The sequence below is a fragment of the Thunnus albacares genome, chromosome 11, assembly GCF_914725855.1.
Source record: "Thunnus albacares chromosome 11, fThuAlb1.1, whole genome shotgun sequence".
Lineage (NCBI taxonomy): Eukaryota > Metazoa > Chordata > Actinopteri > Scombriformes > Scombridae > Thunnus > Thunnus albacares.
Window position 1 is genome coordinate 20,310,544 of NC_058116.1, and position 22,081 is coordinate 20,332,624.

The window sequence follows — 22,081 nt, forward strand, 5'->3', positions numbered from 1 at the left end:
GATCTGATGGTCTGTATTACTTTGTGTGTCGGAGTAAAACTGTAACAATGTGTCTTTCTCTTTCTGCATTGGTATGTGTTTGTTATAGTGATTGTCTTGGCGTTGTATCTGGCAAGTTTTTTTGTGTTAATATTTGGTTTTTGGATGAAATCAAATACCATTTTGATGTCAAAACAAACATTTATACATGCATCATTAAGCCTGTTTTCTCCTCTAAAACAGAATTGAACACTTTCAACACACTTAAACTCTCCTCTGATATTTAGACGGATGATACGTATGTATGCATTTTTCTCATTAGTCAACAATGTGCTCTTGTCATACCATGGTGTGCTGTTTTCATGCAATGACATAATTATCAGGCAGTAAAATTTACCCAACAAAATGTACCATGGTTTCATAAAAGACTTTGACCTTTTTCAGATATCTGTAACTTATTACTGGGTTGGCTCAAAGGGGAATTTCAAGGCAGGGGGGCAAGATGTTTACTGTTGCCATGTTTCCAGAAACATTGCAAGTGGCTCCGGATAAGAACGGCAGCCAAATGCCTAAACTTTCATTTCAAAGAGAGCTATTGCAATTAAGGAAAGAACGACGCAGCAAAAGAAAGACGGGAAAGCCACAGAAAAGAAGTAGAAGAAGGAGGGCAGGACGGGGAGGAGAAGTATAGACGGAGAGAGATGGAGGAGGAGGAGGAGGAGAGAGGGATTGAAAGTCATTGTGATCTTGTCGGTTTGAAAAAGAAAAGAGGTGGAGGTGGTATGAAAACAGGAAATCAATTGTTAGGTCAGAGTTTTTCCCTAGCGCCGCTTGCAGCTAGACTGAAACTTGAAGTGTATGTTTATTTGACTGACCATGAGAGGGAGAAACGAAGAGCAATAAGCTTCAAATTAGGCCGACACAAAGAAGGGGGTCAAGAGCAGAGGTACTTTTTCATTTCCCTTGTGTGACACCAATCAATTTACAAGAAACGAGTGAGAACAGGGGTCGAGAGGATACGAGCCATGTGAGAGGTAACATGTTGAGCGTAATCCCCGGTCATATTTCTCTGATGATTACAGTATATTGCAATAAATGCCTTGATGTGATTATAATTTATCATTTCTGCACACAATGGCTACCACTGGATGCTCTGCTAACGTTTTAGAATTGAAAAAAGTTTTGTGTAATTGAGCTTTACTAATTACAGTGTTCTGTATTTGAAAAGCACTCATCATTAAGTTGCTGTCTTAATTAGTTCAAATATTCCATTAAAAATAAATGTTTATCCAGGTTTATCCTCAGATTTATTTTCTGATACTCCAGATAGACTAAATGCAGAGTAATTCTATCAAATATGTAGCAACATACAGGGCCGTACTGTACTTGTCATAATGTGAAAAAACTCACAAAATATCACATTTAAATTGTGAAAAATCATCGCCTTAGAATCACTGTAACAAAAAATACTTGTTTCTTGTACTGACTGGCTAACATGCCCCCCCCTCCCACACACACACACACACACACCAGCACCCAGCACTACTGCACTGTAGCACTAGCACACGATCATTACTGCCCCTGGCTTTTACTCTATGGTTTTTATCCTCAGCTTTGCATTTTAATTTGTATATGAATTAGGTATGTATTTTATGTATCACGGCGCCTCACAGAAAATAAAATAATTTGAATTGAGTTGTTGTCTCAAAAATTCTTTTGAAGTCGGTCCCGTTTATAACATAATTCAGTCTCATCAAGGTCAGGTCAGGTTTTCAACTAACATGTAGAAAAAAGGCGGGGACTACATGTGACCACTAAGCTATCCAGCAGTCATGTTAATTATTGATGAGGGTGTCCCATGACCTAGACTATTGATTGAGCAAATTGCAGCCCCAGTTATTTATACAACCACCATATCATGTGGCTGCTGCAGTTGTATACGTGTGCACGTGTAAGTGCTCTGCTCTTTAAAAGTGAATGAAGAGATTGTATTTCAGGCATCATTTTAAAGAAAGCACCGAGACATTGTGTTACAGCCTCGTGAGTGTATGCAAGTATTTGCAAGAATTTCAACTTGAATGTTTATGTGTGTGTGTGTATCACAAAGGACTACTTAGAGGGACAGTTATCCAATCCTTACATGTTGTTTCTGCCACTGTTATTGATCTGAAAATACAGTAAATAAAAGATGATTCATCGGGGATAACCTTCATAGCAGTGGTGCTCTTGTGAAAGTGTGTGTCTGTCTCTTTTCACACACACACACACACACACATGCACACATCTTTTAATTAATCACACATACTCTGTCATTTGAAGAGGTGCTGCATTTCCTCTCCTGGGGCACACACATGCACACACACAAACACACACACACACACACTATTATACCATCCATTCATGCCCATGCACACACTGCTGGCGAATGTCAGTGTAACACATCTCGGCTCTCCTCTAGATGAGGAGTTAACCTCCTTCGAGCCGAATCTGATTTTACCATCAGCCTCTGTCAGAGCCTTTATCCTGGCAGACACGCTGGGAAGAAACAGAACCTTTATTATCCTTTTCCAACAGTTATAAAAATATTTTTAGGGTTGTGGTCAAGAAAATACAACATATCACCACTGTCATATGAAAACCTCATACCGTTAAGTGCAGCTTTGGTTATTAATTTTTACATGGAAAGTTTATGGGATCCACTCTGTGCCTAATAAGTTTCACGGCTGTGTTACAGACTGAGAAGTCCCTGTATATATTTTTAACTTTCAAGTGGAAATGAGGCTGTTTTTCTTACGTTTGCGGAGTGTTGACTTGCCAGAGTCATCTGTCCAAGTGAAGTACGATGGCAGTTGCAGAGGGTCACGTTGAACGGAAGGGGGTCTGAGCTAACTCAGAGTGAACAATTAATAAATAAGTTTGAATAACTATCTTCTTACAGGCTTACAAAGCTTTACAACTACCTAAATCATGTCTTTATCTCTGTCATCTGTCTTAATTTATGTTATTCTGACATAAACACAAAAACTTTTATGATTACAAGAATAGCATAAAGAGTTCTGCTTATGAAAACAAAAGAAAAAAAATCTTGCCAAGAAGTTTTGCTTTGGAAATGCATATCTTCATAATTGATTAGTGTCTAATCCACAGTGAGAATGATGCCAGGAGTTAGTAAATGCAGTAGCTAAATAGAAACAGATCCAGTTGGACTCCAGCCCAGTGGTTTGACTGTCCAATGAATACAGTGAAGGCATCTTTCATTGGTGTAGAGGTGAAATTTTAGGGGCATGTGTGCTTTGTCAAAGGTTGTTGTTTGTGGATAAAGGGATCAGTCGAAGACCGCGTCTCCCACTGTTATGAGGTTAATTCATTATAGCTACATTTTGTCTGTTTATCTACATCTTCTGTTTTATGTTCATTGTGAGTTTCTGCTGACCCAGCGGTTATCCTGCTTCTTCTCTTACCTGATTGGCTGGGTGTGCCTGCTGTCGGCTCTAATTTCCTGGTGTATCCTCCAATCAGGGTGGTCTGTGTTGGGTGTGTCAGCAAATACTGTGGTTGTCATTCCACTACCAGGATCGTATTTGGCTGTTTAAACATGCTTCACATTCTATTACTCTCACACGCACGCACACACACACACACACACACACACACACACACACACATACGTACTGTTGATGGGAGGTTGTGGAGTATTTAGTGCAGCACGGGGACCTTGGTGTGCCAGTGTCAGTGATGGATATGGCAGTAGTATCAGCAGTGTTGGCTTTTGCAGGAGTGTGTTGTCCACCACTGGGATCTGTCAGACATGTCCTGCTGAGCCCACACATTCTGCTGGCTCGCTACTATTGCTGCAAGCCATTTTTTTTAATCTAGTGTGTATGTGTGTGCATGTGTGTGTGCATGTGTGTGTTTGTGAGCAAGAGAGAGAAAGAACAAAACAAGCTTGTTTGACAGAGTAAATGTGCAACAGCATCAGATTCATGTCAGAGTTCCATATTTGCATTTTAATAAAAATCAGATCTTGTCCAACATTTGTCTTCCAGCTCTGATATTTATAGATATGATGCAATTTCAGATGACTGATTATTTATTTTATGATTAATCTACCTTGTTTGTCTGTGAGAGATTAACTAAATGCAGTATTTTGATGGCGTTGGTAGCCCAGGAGGACTGTTTCACTTGCAAAAACAGTCAATACTTTTTTAGACACAAAATGGTCACATTGAAAGATATTGAATTAGCAGCTTAAAAAGGGACATATCATGCTTTTTGTGAATTTCTGTTATTTATATACTGTTATCGTGTTGGATGTCTATGTTAAACATGCCTTCCATTTGCAACATTACCTCTACTTCCTCCTCGTTATGACATCAAACCTAGCCTTTGTTGCTAAGGTTGTTTCCATGGGTCGGTCGCTTTGTCCACTCTCATATTTCGAACCGGAATCGGGGTCGAACATGTACGGATGTATTTGAAAAGTTTCCATTTCAAGTAAAGAACAAGTAAAAAAAAAAAAAAACCCTACTAGTGCTGTTTGTTTACTTAGCCTACTGAGGTGCTGGAAGTCTGCCAAGCTTCCAGCTAATCAATCAGAGCAGAGTGGGCTCATCAGGAGGAGGGGGAGGGGGCATTAAAGAGACAGAAGCTAAAAACAGCCAGTTTCAGACAGAGGCTGAACTGAGGGGTCACATAAAGGACCAGTATAAGTTAGTTAAGTTTTTTGAACTGTAAATCAAGCAAAGATAATCCTAGTAGAGCCCCAGAATATAAATATAGACCTGGAAACGTGCATGACACGTCCCCTTTGACCTGTTTCACTTGAACGTTAAGGTCTATTTTGCTGATGAATAACGTTGTCATTTTTTTTTGCAATTAAAGCCCGTACACTGAAGTAGAATTTATAGTCGCTGTGTTAGAAATAACTCTAGTTTGTAGAATGACTGTTGATGTTAAACCCTAGTGGCAATAAAATTGACTTCAACTTGGAGAGAGGCTTTTTGTAGGCTTAAATGCTTTGTATCCTTGTATCCCCATCAAGCCTGGATAATGTGACAAAGGTTCCAATCTGCAATTGAGGAGAAGAATAGAAAACAGAAGAGAATAAAGGAGCAGAGTAAAACTTAACAGATGAAAGAGGAAGGAAGTTATTTATTTATTTATTTATTTTTTTTTTGTCCTACCCTTGATCTCCCTTCCTACACGAAATCTCATACACACATCTCTCTCTCTCTCTCTCTCTCTCTCTCTCTCTCTCTCTCTCTCTCTCTCTCTGTCACACACACACACACACACACACACACACACACGCACACAATGTACGTTATACATGCACAGGTAGAGTGTCACCCTAGTTGCACAGATTGCAACAGATTTGTGGTGAGTAGGAGTTAAAAGAGCTGAGTGCAGATTTAATACCACAGATATTTAAAGAGAACAGCCCTTTTATCTGAGGCGACAATTTGCATTATTCATGTTGCGCCTTGCGAGAGCCGAAGAGAGAGAGAGAGAAACAGAGACCAAGACATTTCAAAGATTTATTGTTTTTTTTTTATATATATATATATTTTTTTTTTACAAGGAGTCAATGGTTTTTTGTTACATTAACAGAAAGATTTACATCGAGTCTCCTCCCGGTTTGTTGATGTGTGTGTGCGTGAGAGTGTGTGAGTGCATTAACTACATCCCATCTTTCATTCCTCACGCAGGTTCTCTGAAGAAGAACGTAGCTATCGCATAGCTGTCGATGTGCTGGTTCAGCACGACACTCACGTCCCCTTCTCTTGTCTTTTTTGTCTCCAGTGTGCAGGGCGGGCTTCTACAAATCTACGCTCGGGAACGTGGAGTGTTCAAAGTGTCCGCCTCATAGTTTCTCTCACCATGAGGGGTCGCTGCATTGCGGCTGTGACAAAAACTACTTCCGTGCCGAGGGAGACCCCGCCTCTATGGCCTGTACTCGTAAGTGTGCATGCGTATGCGCCTTTATGTGTTTATACAGTGGACGGTTGGGTTTGATATTATACCATATGATGAGCTAATGGTATTCTGATAGGATGCACCGCTTCTCGTGTTAGTTCTATATCAGATATCTCACCAGAGAAACCTTACAATGTGGTGTGGGAGGATTTTTTTTTCTCAATAGACTATAAGACATGCAATAAAACCTGTCTTAACCCCTCCTTGAAGAGCTGCTGATCCCCATTAGTTTGGCTGTCATCAAGTTTTAGTTTTCCATGATGCTCTAAATGCTTTCAGATGTTTTTCACACTGAATGATTTTAAGGGAATACTATGTATGTCTATGTAAATCTTATATTATTGTGCTGTATGACATAAAAAGCTTTCTGATCATCAGTAAAACACTCACTAAATTCAGAAACTTCAGAATTACATCTAAGACTATCTTTAATTTTTGGTAGTGTCAGTACAGTTCAGTGTATTTTCCCAGTTAGTGTGATCTCAATTAACACCGCATTCCTACACGTCATACAGTTGAAGGCTGTTATAACATTGTGCAATTTCCCAATTCCTCAATAAAAATAGCTTACTAATAGAAAAAGGAGGATTAACATTCTTTACAGTATTTACTCAAAAGGTCACGGAAGCTACGGCTGCCCAAAAACTCTTTATCACCTCTACGCGCTTCATACAAGATTCTCTTTTGTCTCCCTCTGATGCAAATGGTTTGCAGATGCAGATGCAGATTCCTCCTGCAAGCCTTCCAAAATGCATTTCCCGTAAAAACTATAAATCACTGCATTCCCTGATGTCAGATTATGAATACATCCGTTACTAAAAGGGCTAGGGAGGGAAAGAAAAAAAAAAGAAAAAAAAGGCTCTCACCGTGTGGAGAACAGTAGAAAGTACAAATCAACGCCCACAGCCAGTATCCTAATTAGAAAGACAGTCACGGCAGGTCTCTGCTGTGATTATCTCAACACCATCTTGTCAACTAGGCAAATTTCACCTCATTGGGATAGATTGAGCGACGCGAGGGCTGCAAATGAATAGATAAGTTGTTAGAAGATAATGATCATGGTTATCTCAGAATAGGGATTTCACTGTTATCAGCGTGGTAGAGGTTGTTTAGAATTGACTAAAATTTTGAAAATTAAACTCAGAGAAATAGTGGGGAAAATTACATGCAACCGTACTGTATGTCCTTACGTATCCAACAGGAGACGTTACTCTAACAGTTGTCTTAACAGTGCATAAAGTATAGTTTGTCATTCCACTAATTAAAAGTGCATCAGTGCATCCGCCTACATCCCAAAGCATTTCCTCCAAATTAGCAAAAAAACCGCTCAAAATGTGCCGATCCCCCCTCTCGCCGATCATCACCATCAGCCTTCTTAGAGACACTGTGAAATCACCGCTTTCACAGCTTTAAGTTTTAGACCCTGCTGTCATCTGTGGTGATAAGTGGGAGGCTGGAAAAAGTGCAAACAAAGAACGGTCAGTGCATACGTCCCTTTTTTGAGGGATGGGAGATTACATACACATCCTCAGTTCTTACGCGCCGTAATTCATGTCACATGTTAATCTCGATGTCTATGTATTATTTTGACATTTGGAATTAGTATATGATTGCCTACATGTGTACATGTGCATGCCTTTTGCAGGTATTATTTGATGTGAGTTACAGATCCAAACGTTTGATGTGGTCAGTGGAATTGGCTGTAAAGGTCAGCCAGAGGACTGTCAGGGTCAGATTAGTAAAGAAGAAAATACTGTCTGACTTTCAAGAATTCACAGATTAAGGTGACATATAGTATACATTCATAATAAAGGATACTGTTGATGACGGGGGATACAGAAGCTATTCCCTGTCTGTGCCCACCATATTGGGATATTGGAAGTAATAGATCTTAAAAAAGCATAAATTGTGTTCTTTTATCATAACTTTGAATAGTTCTAGTATTCATGATTATTGCTTCATATTTTCATGATATGCTTTAATAAACAGGTTGTAATCGGACATGGTTATCAGATTCTTTAATTGGTTTTCTGGAGCCTTTTTTTCTCATGTATAGATTTAGAAGTTTTAGAGGTAATTTTCATATAAAAGCTGTTTGTGACAGTTGAGATATTATACTGTCTTGGAATTGCAAAACTTAAATTGTGAGGCATTTTTTGTGATTTCTGATAACAATAACATGTCTTATTACATCTCCAATTTACATTTCTGAGACTTGCAGACAACCTCTCCAGAACTAAACATTTGCTGTATTTTTTTTTAACTTTTTTATTTCTCTTGCACAAACACAGTCTAAAACTGTACTGCAGATTACTTCATGGCAGGAGCTAGGCATAGCTCGGGAGTGAAGTAAATTGTTGTCAAGTCAAGCAAACCAAACAAAGCATTTTATCTCAAGACTCAATTCACTTCAGCCTCTCTCCCTCCTCCTTATTTGGCAGTTTTGTCCTCCGCAGTCATAGCTTTGATATACAAATCTGGAAATATTCAGAGAGATCTGTTTGTAATAAAAAGTTTTAACTTTTATATGTCAGTCTGAGTTTGACAGAGGCTAACATTTTTTTGTGAAAGAGGCTGTGTCATGCCCCTCTCTTCTCTTACTGATCCAGAAAGTGAGGGAAAACAGATGCATACTGTAGTACATACACACTCACATTAACAAAACCTGGATAATACCATCAGTAAACTACAACGACAGAGGTACTTGTGTATACATTGTGTAGCATCTATTATGATAATTTGCTTAAATGTAGAGATCCACACTCCACTTTTTCTGCAAAAGTCACTGTGTTCAGACTTTTTCAGTTTGTCTTAACTTTCTTACATGCAAGCAAATTTTTGGTACACTACTTTTGCAATTTTAAAACCCCCAAAAATAGAGAGTTTCATCCTGGAAAACTGTCACTTTCTAGAAAAATTGTAATCCAATGTGTTGACCTCATTTAGACACATACACAAACTTCAACCATCATAGTCTTTTTTAGGAAATCCTAACCTTTTGCCCCTTTCTCTTAATTGATCCCATTAGTTCAGAGTTTGAATGATCCCTCACCTATGCTAACCTCACGTATAACTTCTCAGAACCGTATGAGAAGTTGTACTTGGAAATTGTTTGGAAAAGTGCAGGCACTTTCAAAAAATACTTGGCAGGTGATTGTATGAATCATCTGTCCATCACCGTCTATCAACATCTTGCCTTACGAGGCAGCTGCATTCGCAAGATCATGCGAGAATCCTCACAGGACGCTGATTTGTCCGAATCACCGTCGGTTTGGACGCAAAGGCGTAACTTGAAGCTTGACAAGAAGGATTCTCTCGTGATGTTGTGATGTTGTGATGTTGTGAATCCAGCTGCCTCGCAAGGTAACACTTATGCTGCCGCAACATCATGTCGCAATAGGAAATAAATCACACCAAAGAGGTAAAAATACCATTTAATTGGGCCTTTAATTCTTGAAGTTCATCTTACATGCTGTGTTTACTGTACTTGGCAGATGACTCCTACTAAATGATAGTTGATACTACTTTTCTTCTCTCATTTTCCTCCACTCCCCCTGTCTTTGCACCGTTCCCTTTCTCGTATCATTCTTCAAACATTTTCTCTCATCCTGTTTATCCAATGACCTCTCCCTCTTCTCACCTCCATCTCATCCCATTTCCTTCTCTCCTCTGTCTACCAGGCCCTCCTTCAGCTCCTCGAAATGTGATCTCTTCCATCAACGAGACTTCAGTCATACTTGAATGGAGCTGGCCGGAGGACACTGGTGGCCGCAGGGACATCACCTTCACTGTCCTCTGCAAATGCTGCCGTGGTGGGGGTGGGAACGGCAGCAATGGTGGCACTCAGCGTTGTGAGCCTTGCAGAAGCAATGTGCGATTTCTACCGAGATCCACTGGGCTCCACAACACCACGGTGACAGTGGGTGACCTGCTAGCCCACACCAACTACACATTTGAGATTGAGGCGCTGAACGGTGTGTCATCGTTGGCACCCAAGATGAGGCAGTACGCCGCTGTCACCATCACCACCAACCAAGCCGGTGAGATGTCACAGCAGATGGTTAGAATGAAAACGGCACTCAGATAACCAGACAGGCATACTCACAGAAATAACTTTGAACCTTTGAATGTTATTTAAAAGCAGGTTTTCACTTCAAACAACCTACTTATCAGGTGATTTTGTTGAGTAGTGGCACTTGTGGAGCTGAAGGTGTGTTTGCAGTGAGGAGCAGTATATATTTATTATTCCAAACTGCACTCTCTTTCTCCCTCTCCTTAAATACCTCCCTAAATATCATTCTCATATAATACACTAGCCTCAAGACGCATGTGCTCAAACATATGCACTCCAACCATCAGCCCTGGACATTTACAAGGCGATCCCAGGCCACTATTCTCTTGTTTAACAACTGGGATCGGATGTCTTCCGTGTTCACAAAATAAAAAAAATGTAAAATTCATCCTTTTAATAGACACTCTAAACATAAAGATGGGGCTCCTAAAACTCCCATCAATCTTTTATACAAATATCTATCCACACATCTAGTCCAATAGAAGGATAAGGAGACAAAGGGAAACTGGATCTTTGAAATTCCAAGTATAAAATAAATCTAGCTGCAGTAGAAAGTGCCAAACCTCAGAAATCCCTAACTCTAGCAAAGAATGCACAAAGGTCTCACTGTAGTCAATTTATTCTGCTATTTCCCCCTCTCTCGCTTTACTATTCTCTTACACAGTTTGCCTTTGTATTTGTTAATGCTTTTGTGTCTGCATCTCAGCATTTTCTTCTCTTTTCCTCTCAATGATCGTCTCTCTCTCTTTGGTTTTCTTTTCTCTTTCTCTCCTCATCTGGACACAGGATCTTTTATTTTAATCAAATCCAACTCAGATTCCTCTATTCTCCTCTCTGTTATGAATTCCTCCATTTCTCTGTAGGGTTTCTCTGTCTCACTCTTTGTGAGGTGATTTGACGCCTGGAGCGTAGTTTCTGAGCAGGGTGAACAGACGGGAGTTTCTTTCATAAGTCATCATGACTCAGTCAGGGTGAGACTTATACACTCCATCGCATAGATGATGTCAAAAGCTGTTGATTTAACCAGAGGAGGTCACTGATACAATGGAACTTATTGTGCAAACATTATGTTTGTTTTCATTTGTATGCACGCATGGAGATTCTACCTACCAGCTTTATTTCATAAATATAGAGTTTCTTTCATTTCCAAACACTGCTTTCTTTTAGAGGATAATGCAGTCACCCTGTGAATTTTTCAGTTTCTGCAAGGTGAGGATCCTACAGTATATAGCTTTTACTTTAGAGTACTCTGAGAATGACTCAAGTGCAAACTTACAGTACACACCATATAAGAATATACTGTATAGCTGTAAGTACGTGTACATGTGTAAGTCCTCTTACAAAGACACTTGTCAACAGGACAGCATGTCAACATGCAAATGTGAAAGGTTGTGTGTACACGCAGTACATACACAGATACACATATTTACACACATATACTTATTTGTATGAGGTGTCTGCTGTGTCTGTTCCTCTGAGTCATCACAGCAGGGTTGTATTATAAAGTGCCAGACCTCTTTAAAATGACGAGACAGGGATTAGTAGTACATGTAGATTTTGTGTTTGTGTGTGTTTGCTTGTTTGCATACAGTATGTGCAGACGTGTCTATACTGACGATAAGTTAAGGATTCGTATCATGTGATCACATATGAGGAGAAAGGGCAATGGGGAGGTACAGTTTAAGTAGAGACGATCCAGATGAAAAAGACAACATGGTTTAGGAAAAGCTTCTGAGGCTTCTCTTAGTAAGCATTTTAATCTGTATGTGGTTAGTCAGAGGGATTCTCTCTGAATATATATTAGATTTGAAGAGGGCTTATCAATGCTAAGAGGGCTGTTGTGTGCTCTGAATATTGAAAACCATCTTTAATGTTTGAGTGATCATCAGAAGAGATGGATCTTTACATATCATTGATCAAGCACACACAGCTACAAGCAGATACACACACACACACACACATAGAAGCACAAAAACACACAACTAACCACCATACACACCTTCCCATACCACACACACACACACACACACATACACTCACACTCTCTAACAAATATCTCAGCCTGCAGCTGCACACTCTCCATCAGCCTTGAGAGTTTACAAGGATTAGGTATGTCAGTGCACTGGCCCCACCCAGATACACACTCTCTCTTTCTCTCTCTCTCTCACACACACACACACATACACAAACACACATACTCACACATACAGATGCCAAAGCTGTTAAAAGCTGGATTAAGTGTTTCCCTGGGAAGGAGCAGTGTGCCCTGGCTGTGCTGTCAAGGTGCTGTCAGATAGCTCTCTTCCTCTCATCTCCTTTGCCCTCCACTCATTGTCATAGGTATGCTAACAACAGAGTAACTTTGATCCACATTTAGAGTAGTTTAGTCCGGTATCAACAGCCTGACCTATAGCTGAACCTGGGTTTGGCAGAAGAAAACTCATGCACATACAACAGTATACATACATGCAAGGGCAAACCCCTTCTTCACCTGCCTGCAGATCTGATGATGCGGTTATTAGTAACCACAGAGAGAGGAAGTGAGGAAACTTGTAGATAAATGTCTACTGTATATTTTATCAGTTGTTTCCATCACATCAATATTTCATCTTAGCTACACAGCATGTGTTCACATATCAATAATGTATTCATACAAAGTCTGGAGGTGATGATCAATAGCCGTGTAGTCCAAGAAAATGCAAAACAAAACGGTGTGATTAGAAGATGGGAAATGCAGAGAAAATAACACTATTTTTTTTTTTAAACTACTATCACATCCCATAGTCCACTAGTGTTGTACTGAGGAGATCGATGTGTTCCCACAACTGCATGCCCCTCAAATCACACAGGTGAATAACACTGAAGGCCAGTTTTTAAGGCCATTATCGGCCTGGTATGCTATATCAGTTTTACAGTTATGCCGCAGACAGAAACAGAGACTGACAGCAAATTAAGTGCTTGGCAATAGATATGCACACAGAGAGAGGGAGAAGCAACGAGAAGGAAAAGGAGGAGGAGAGGAACTTGAAGCTGCCTCCAAGCGGCTCAGACACAGTAAATCATTACCACCATAAACCACAGAGCCAATAAAAAGCACAGCCTTACCCCGCTATCAGAACCAGAGGGAGAGGAGGAGAAGAGGAGCAGGGGGTATGGAAACAGATTCTCCCCATCTGGATTCATTACAGAAGAAAAAATAACTTCCCGCGGAAATACACACGAGTATATGCACGGAAAGACGAAAACACACACACACACACACACACACACTCACATAGACACACTCCGCAGCTATATAATCACAATCAACTAAGGCTCGAACATTTCAAAGACAAACATGTTTTTTCCTGTGGTCTAATAAAATTAAAAGTCGATGCCTCAGATGCCGAGCTGGCCCCGGAGCTGCCTGGCAATTAGAGAGCAGTAAAAAAGGGAAATGAGAAAGGGAGTGAAGAGGGAGACAGAATAAGGGAGGGGTGCAGGACTTGATAGAGGGAATTACTAGATTGGGACCATGTGAACTCCCTGAGGCGAGGCAAGGCATTGGTGAAGGATTGGCTAGGAGGATTGGCAAGGAAGAAAGCACCAAACCAAGAGTGATGGGGACAGCAAATAAAGAAGGAAAGGGATATAGATGGTTTGTCAGGTTTCGAATGAATGCAACCCTTTTCCGAAAAATGCAGCTAAACAATTGAAGTCCTCGTGATGCCAAATCCAAATTTCAAAGGCATTTAAATTGCCTCTTCAGCAATATAAGCAAACTAATGTATATTTTATGTGAAGTTGAATAGATGATTGAATGGGAGTTTCAAATTCTCACTAATTCTATACATAGCTAATGTAATAACCAAGCAGCAACTGTGGTTAATGCTGCTTATACCAACTACCTAATTTTCCTATATTTAACTGGAAACATGCATCATTATCTTCCCTCTAGAGAGCTTTTCCTAGAAAAGATCAAGACACCCTTTTAAGAATCATACATTTCAAAGTTTTTATTCAGTGCTTACAGTTTCAAGTATGCTTAAGTTATGTTATATATAGTAGTATAATAGTGCCATAAACATGTAAAAAACCTAACATTTCAAGTTTATCTTTTATTTGCTAAATCATCTGACCTAAGCCCATGTTTGCATTAGTGTACATCATCTCGTTCCTCCCACCGACCCTGGACCACAGCCTTTAATGTGGCCCCACCGGGCAGCAAACTCAATTAAGCTAACAGGAACCATAGACAATTGCCAGGATGCAACACCGGGAACTGAACTTCCATTGAACCTCTCTATAAAGGAACTCACTCTCTGTCTCTCTTTCTCTCGGTTTCTGTCTATGTCTCCCGTTCAGCTCCCTCTCCAGTAACAGTGATCAAAAAGGAGAAGACGTCTCGAAACAGTGTCTCTCTGTCCTGGCAGGAGCCAGAAAGACCTAACGGCATTATCCTCGACTATGAGATCAAATACTACGAAAAGGTTGGTGCTGAAAATATCACTGTCAACACTTTACCTCATGTGCCTTTGAGCAAGGCAGCATCATAAGCTGCACTATGTGGTGTTCTGTGGTTCTCTCCACTCCTGATGTTTTTTCCTCATTCTACCTCCTCACTCCTTTTTCTCATTCCCTTCTTTTCTTTTCTCATCACCCCACCTTTCTCCTCTCCTCTTCTTTCCTTGTTTGTCTTTTTGTTTTCATTCCTCCACTCATACTCCTGCCCTCCTTTCCTTATTTTCACCTCCCATCTCCTCTTTTCATGTCTCCTTCTATCTCTCATCCTGTCCTCTCCCCTTCACTCCCTAATGGAGACAAGTTTTATGGCAGACAGTAAATGTGTCTGTGGGGTCGCTCATTCTTCTGTGAGGGGAAATTAGTGCAGAACGAATTACACTGGCTTTCAGCACCAATGCTGTGCTATGGCTGACATTTGATGGTGAAATTAGCCGTGGATGCGAGTTTAATCACTCTGGCAGATTCAGTGTGTGTATGTGTGTGTGTCCCAGATCACGGTTTGCTTGAATGCCAACGGTGGCCCCTAATCTCTTGATTAGTAGGCCGACAGAAGCTGTTTCCTCTCTAAACTCTGTTCCCTGCTCAGCCATCCTTACCTAAGATGTTAAAAAAAGGCTGGAAAACAGTGAGGGGAAAAGTTAATGACTGATACTGGGTCAGAGCTCACTGCAGATATAATTCTCAACTGTGGTTTTTCAATCGCACAGACATGCTTACACATCACAAATGCGTATTCTTTAAAAGACGACAGGGAAATGAATGAAGAGGTGGGGTTTAAAGGAGAAACTGTGTGAAAGACTTTTATAATGAAAAACCACTGGGCCTTTGCACTGATCCCTGTTAATCACATCTTTGTTTAGAAATGACACCCAGGGACAGACACACTAACACACACATACGCACAAACCAAGTTCCCAAGAGGATTCCCCACAGAAGCCATACATACGCAGGGATTTTAAACTCCATTACAAAAGGCTCCTCCATGCAGAAGAGCGAACTGGGACACCCAAGGTTTCAGGCTTCTTCCTGTGGCAGGCAGAGCGATGATGAGGGCGTCCGACATGCCAAAGATCAAGGCCATAGGAGGACAAATCCACCACACCGTGACTCACTTATGAGACAGACAGAGGGATTTAACGACATACATACAGACATAATTGCATACACACATAAACAGGATGGTGAAACAGAACACAAAAACAGAGAGATTAAAAGAGAGAGCTTTTAGCAAGAGGATGTTAAAACGCGCTGCATCAGCCAGACTTTCAGCTTATTGTGTTTGTGGTATTCTCTGTCTGTATTTACATGACTTTAAGGGAAACATACACTGTGTACACCGTCATGTAATCCAATATCAATTTACCAATGACTCAATTTTCTCTAAATGTGGAAAAGTGAACATTTGGCCAACAACACTTCTACATAGCAGATGGAATACTTTGTGGACAATTTTTTTTTTTTTTTGTTGGTTAGAAAATCAAACAACTCTGTTTTGTGTAAGACGTAGCACAAGGAAAAGTAACATTTTGAAAGTTGAGATATTTCATTAGTAAATCAACAAGGGCTTTACTAATGTGAGCTCTAAAACGAGGTAGAATAAAAATATTATTCGTCACAAGTCATTTAGTCTCATAGTACTGTAAATCCTAACTGCTGATTGGACTTTTCATGCTTAAAGTAACGCACCGGTTTTGTATCACATTTCCTGTCTACTGATGAAGACATAGACATCATAATCTGCTACGTGCAACCAATAGATCATTTCACTTAAGTGCTCCATACGAACACATACATTACGTTGAGTCAGTGCAGGCTCCATAATAACACTAAGTGAATCATTTAGCACATCAGTGGCATAAATAACCTTCAGTGTTACATGGGAGGAAGTGGGAAGTTGGTTAATTTACCACAGACCTCTAATTGAAGTCAAATGAAATGAATACTGCTTTAGAAATGAGTGTGATTATAACATTCCTTTTGAAAGATGTTTAATTTAAAAGGAACTTAATCTAAACTTAGGTAAAAAAGAGTAGCTACAACAGAACATATGTTACGATTTGATAGATACATTAAAACTGTGGTAAACTGTGGATAAAGTCAAAATATACAGCATATAATGAAAGCAATAGGATTTACTGTAGGTGTTATTCTAAATATGGTTACACTAGATATTGTTCAAAAGAATGTTAAGCTCACTATAAAGTCACTAACAATAAACAGATCCGAAGGTCTAAGGGTTGATGGATCTCAGTGGTGAACTGAAATATTACAGATCTCAAATATAGTTACGTTACAGTAAACTATAAAGAGGTTCATGATATCAGTAGCTGACATGGCTCATTTCAGGACAACCCAACCAGACCATTATTTATTTTTTTAAATCAGCCTCATCTTTTCAGTCTTTTACCTCCGAGTTTGCCCCATGCCCATATTGCTCTTTACACAGCAGCACATACCATCAGCTAAACTGCCCATAGTGCTTTGGGCTGTTCACTTCCTATGAATCCTATGAATGGGAATTCTTAGGGAATGTTCAGTGATATTCTTGGGAATTCCCAATCAGAAAGCTTCCCAGAAGAAGAGAGGTGTTTCATCTTTGGAAATCCCAATCCCAGGCTAACTATATGATCTTCATGTCGCTTTAACAGGCTAAGGCTACTTTACAGGCGATAAGGCATTTCCAAGTGCACTTTGAGAAAATAGAATTTGTGGGAATACACTTCGCTGATTGTTTTTGCATGTATTATCAATGCAATCTAGACAGCGGCGAGAGAGCTTCAAATCCACTTTAATTTGGGCTGTTTATTTAGTCTTAGATGGAAGGAATGCTGGCTGAAACACTGTATTTATAAGACTTCTGCTGTACATCTCCTGTTTTGGGGTCTGTATGCATTTGCATCTGTGTGTGCGCACATGTGTGTATGTGTGTTATACAAGCTATAATTTGCTACAGCTTTGTTTAGATTGTCAAAGCAGAACGCAGCACGGAGGCCATATTAAATTCTAGCAGTGCCCTGGTGAGACGCACACACACACACACACACACACATATGATTGGATAGTCCACAATCACATGGCTTGTCAGGCTGTAGCATGCATAGAAGAGAGGTGGGTGACCTAAGTTTCTATCTCTGTCTCTCTGAATCTCATACACACACACACACACACACACACGCACACACACAAAGGTGCTTGTGCCACACCTGTGTGTGATTTTCAGGGGATCACATGCTGTCCTGAGCGCTGAACGGTGACAAGCTGCGAGTAGATTTATAGTGGTGATGAAGAATTGTCCCAATGCTGGTCTGGTGTATCAGTTACCTCCTCACACACATACCAGTTTAAAAAGCTTTGTGCACCATAAAACTCTGATCCACTCCATTAATGGGTGTGAAGTTTCCTTTGGATACTGTCTGTGTGTGTATGTGCAAGTGTATGAGCGTTTATGCCGTTGCCTTTTAACAATGAGTGCCTGTTAATAACTAGGTCTATAAAATGAGGATTTGACTCTGCCTGGACATGATTTGGCCTTGGATGATTTTTATGAGTCTGGCTATGTTACAAAACATGTAGCTCATTTTCAGCATTGTTGAAGTCATCCCTAATAGGTTGTCATTAAGATTTAAGATCGGCCTTGTTCTAGTTTCCCTCTATTTAACAGTTTCATTGAGGCAATAGCAATATGATTGCAGGCCAGTCTCATGGATGAGCTCAACAATTCAAAAATCACTGTTAAAGCAATTATTTAGCTTCCCTAGATGGCTTTTGTACTACTTCTGTACATTTTAATGTTAAATAAGGTAGGCTGCCACTATTTTGTTGCCAATCAGTCTTATACAGTATGAAAAGCAACTTCCACCAATCAGGGTTATCCTCAAAAACATGTTGCCTGATGTAGTTTACTCACATTCATGGCATCTTTGTTTAAAGTAATTATGTCAACTAAGATTGAAAAAAAAAAAACATTTTAGTTAATATATCTATAACCTTTTTTTCCCTCAAATAATCATATAAACTCAAACATATATTTTTGATGGGCTACTTTATATCTTTTCTCTTCTTTATCTACTTCCCGCCCTCTCATCCTTTCCCCACCGTTTTTCTTCTTCCCACATCTGGAAACGATGTGCTGAATGCAGACCCAGTGTGTAAATCCTCCTGTTGTTTTATCAGTGGAGATCAGTAGGAGAGAAGTCATAAAATATAAAGGGCATAATTCATCAGATTGGGAAGAAAGCTGCCAAACTGTCTGGGATATTTGTGTGTGTGTGTGCGTGTGTCTGTGTGTTTGTGAAAATTTGTACATATTGTATAACGAGTTGTATCGGGCATATTTTATATGTATGTTGAATTCATAAGTAGTTACAACCACGTATATTTCATTCCCCCCTGTGTGCGTCTGTCCCTTTGTCTGCCTTCTCTCGCAGGAGGAGCAGGAGACCAGCTACACCATCCTCCGTGCTCGGGGTTGTAATGTGACTCTGAATGGTTTGAAGCCCAACACTGCCTACCTGCTGCAGATCAGAGCTCGCACCGCTGCTGGATATGGAGCTAGCAGCCCCAGTTTCCAGTTTGAGACCAGCCCCGACTGTAAGCTCAGGCTTTTTTTGTAAATACTCCTGTGGTTGAAATATGGTTAGAATGATATGTGTGTTTGCTGATCAATTGCCTACTGGCCTTTTATTGATAATGATAATGGCGCCATTCTCATTTTAAACCACATAAGTATGCATGTTATTTTTATCCTGGGTTTCAAAGAAGAGCCTTTGTCTCCAGTGGTCTAATGGCTGTTTCGAAAGCTTTTCTGTCCTGGCAAGAACAACAGTCTTGCATTGTTGAGGGACATTTTTCCACACAAATTTGAATATCTTGGGATTTACTGGCACAAAAATATCAGCTGTAGTAACAACAAACAGTTTTACAACAGCACTGGTCTTCGAAACCCATAATTGAACCTTAGCAAACTTGTCATGTGTCATGTTGTCAGCTTTTACTGTGTATCCTCTTGAGGGAACTGAGCAGAATATTGCATTAAATTGAATAAATATTTGATATTGATGATATAGATGTTGAAATACATTGGAGGGTAATCAATGTGTGTTTGTTGTCAAAAAAAAATTCTACTCAATACCTGTTGCTCTCTGTCTTTCAGCAGCCTTTTCCATCTCCAGTGAGAGCAGCCAAGTTGTTCTGATAGCCATTTCCTCCGCTGTGGCCATCATCCTGCTCACCGTGCTGCTCTACGTCCTGATTGGCAGGTCAGACCACCTGTCACTTCACTGAATTCTCAGTATCGTGTCCTCCGATCACAGCAGTTCTTTTGCTCTCTCCCTTCAGTAGTGCCTGACAGTTAATTGTATATGTACTATACTTTATGTATGTGTATTTCTCAGAATGATCATTTACCTGTGAAGACCACACACTAGAAATTTTAATGTTTCACCTAATAGAGTTCCCTGAATTTCTTCTCTGTATTTCTTGTAAAAGATACTGTAAGGGCTGTATTTAGGTGTATGAGTGAGTATATAGGAGAAAGCAAAGAAATGTTAAGTTGGCAGTCAGTACTGTTCAGAGAGAGTATAAATCAACGGCTCATTATAAGACTTACTGATCCTCTCTTGGCTTATAAGAGCTGGGATTACACATACACACACACACACTCACACAGCTCTTGCTAGCTTCCAGGCTGGGCCAATGGGTGAAGTTTTATTAGATGCGGCAGTACTTCTGACCTCTCTCTGTTTGGATTGGCAGGTTTTGTTGCCACAGCAAATCCAAACATCCTGATGAGAAAAGACTGCACTTTGGCAACGGCCACTGTAAGTACTGGATTCCCCCTTGCCTGCTGTAGTCTGTCCTCTCTCCATTTTGCAATTCACTGAGTATAAATCCAAATAGGTAGATGCATCATAGATAGTTTGACTGTTTCATTTGAGTAGGCATTTCTTTCTCACAGCATTTTCGCACATCTAAAACAACAGCGGTTGTTTTAGAAAAGTTATTCCAAGCTTGAACTGGTTTTCCTTTGATTTTGGTTCAGTTGGTTATATGAGAAGCCCCTAATCGGACCAAGACCACGTTAAGAAGAGGTTTCTCGGCCCATTTGCAAACTAATCCTGGAGGCTTTATTTGGGAGGAGAACAAGATCAGACTGTTTTCCCAGCCAGCTACAACAAGTACTGAAAATCAAGGGTCAAACAATCTCAAATTATTGGTTTTTACTCCAGAAAAAAACTCCTTTCCATTCGTAAATGTCTGACCAGTAAGGAAAAAGTCTCTTTCATACAATTTAATGTAAAATGTATGACATGAAATGGGACCACTGTGTAAAAGAGTAAACTTATCCCTTGATATGGACTATAGGTACATCAGGTTTACAGTAAGAAGTACCCTACATACTAAAAAGCACTGAACCAGCATGGTCAACTTACCTAGCACCCATGGGTAGAATACCACCTGTATTGATCCAGTAACACAATGGTTATATCAAAAATAACTGGGTCATTAGTTATCTCAGTATCATGCTGGTGGGTCAATTTGTAACTGAGTGATGCAGAGTGATACACATGTATATACTCTATTTCCCAGCCATTTTCTGTGTTCACCATGCTTGTTTTGCGTTGCTTGTTCTCCATTATCCATTTACGACGTGTTATTTATTAGAAATACTCCTACCTTTGACCTTGACCCAGGCATTAGTCCCAGAACTCCCAGAGGCACTGAACTGCGGCTGTCCATTGCTCCATGAGTAGTTAGAATGGGTCACATGCATAGCATAAATTTCCCTAAGGGACTACTAAAGTACAACTTTATTACTTAAAGGATAGGTTCACATTTTTTCCAAGTGTGTCTTAAAACAATACTCATATGCCCATATGTACACTGAAACAGTTTTTGGCAGCCGGGATTATTCCTCCTACCCATACTGGCTTTGAATAGTTAGTCAGAGATGTGAGACAAAATCCATCGTCTTCTTTCTGAGCAAAAATGCATCGTCAAGTTTAGCTGAAGCTAATATGAGGCTTTTGTGGTCAGATTTGGAAACATCAAATGTGTATCTTCCAGTTTTTTTTTTTAGTGTGAAATTTCATATTTGTGTCGCTATCACTCCACCACAGCTAAGCAAGACACACTGTCTATGGAAATGCAAAAAGTGTGAGAAAAAAATATGAATCAATAGTTTTACTCAACTTTAAGTGTCTTTATATCTATTTATTTGTTGAGATTTAGTTTTTGGCAATGTTTTTAAATGGCCATTAATTGATGCAACCTGCTCTCTCCTGCTGCAGTGCGTCTGCCGGGTATCAGGACCTACGTAGATCCCCATACGTATGAAGACCCGAGCCAGGCTGTGCACGAGTTCGCCAAGGAGCTGGATGCCTCCTGCATCGCCATTGATAAAGTGGTGGGAGCAGGTGAGAACAGACAAACCAGACTTATGTATCTCCTTAAAAAATCTTACTTAACTGCATGTAAAAAATGTAGGTTATTCAGTTAAGCATGAATAATCTACAATTTCTACCTCAGAACCTTTCACTTTGTTACTCTTTG

At 40.0% G+C, this 22,081-nt stretch overlaps 1 protein-coding gene across 6 annotated transcripts in view; it reads left to right on the forward strand.

The window, feature by feature from the left end:
• The window catches only part of epha3 (eph receptor A3), a 102,964-nt gene that overhangs the window by 49,430 nt on the left and 31,453 nt on the right, over positions 1–22,081 (forward strand). For 4 of the 6 annotated variants that reach the window (XM_044365450.1, XM_044365447.1, XM_044365449.1 and 1 more), the window contains 7 exons: positions 5,782–5,937; positions 9,636–9,995; positions 14,372–14,496; positions 18,958–19,120; positions 19,683–19,788; positions 20,285–20,349; positions 21,820–21,945. In XM_044365450.1, the coding sequence (XP_044221385.1) occupies positions 5,782–5,937; positions 9,636–9,995; positions 14,372–14,496; positions 18,958–19,120; positions 19,683–19,788; positions 20,285–20,349; positions 21,820–21,945 (1,101 nt within the window). The remainder of the gene's footprint in view (positions 1–5,781; positions 5,938–9,635; positions 9,996–14,371; positions 14,497–18,957; positions 19,121–19,682; positions 19,789–20,284; positions 20,350–21,819; positions 21,946–22,081) is intronic. The other 2 variants (XM_044365448.1, XM_044365452.1) reach the window with 2 other exon arrangements.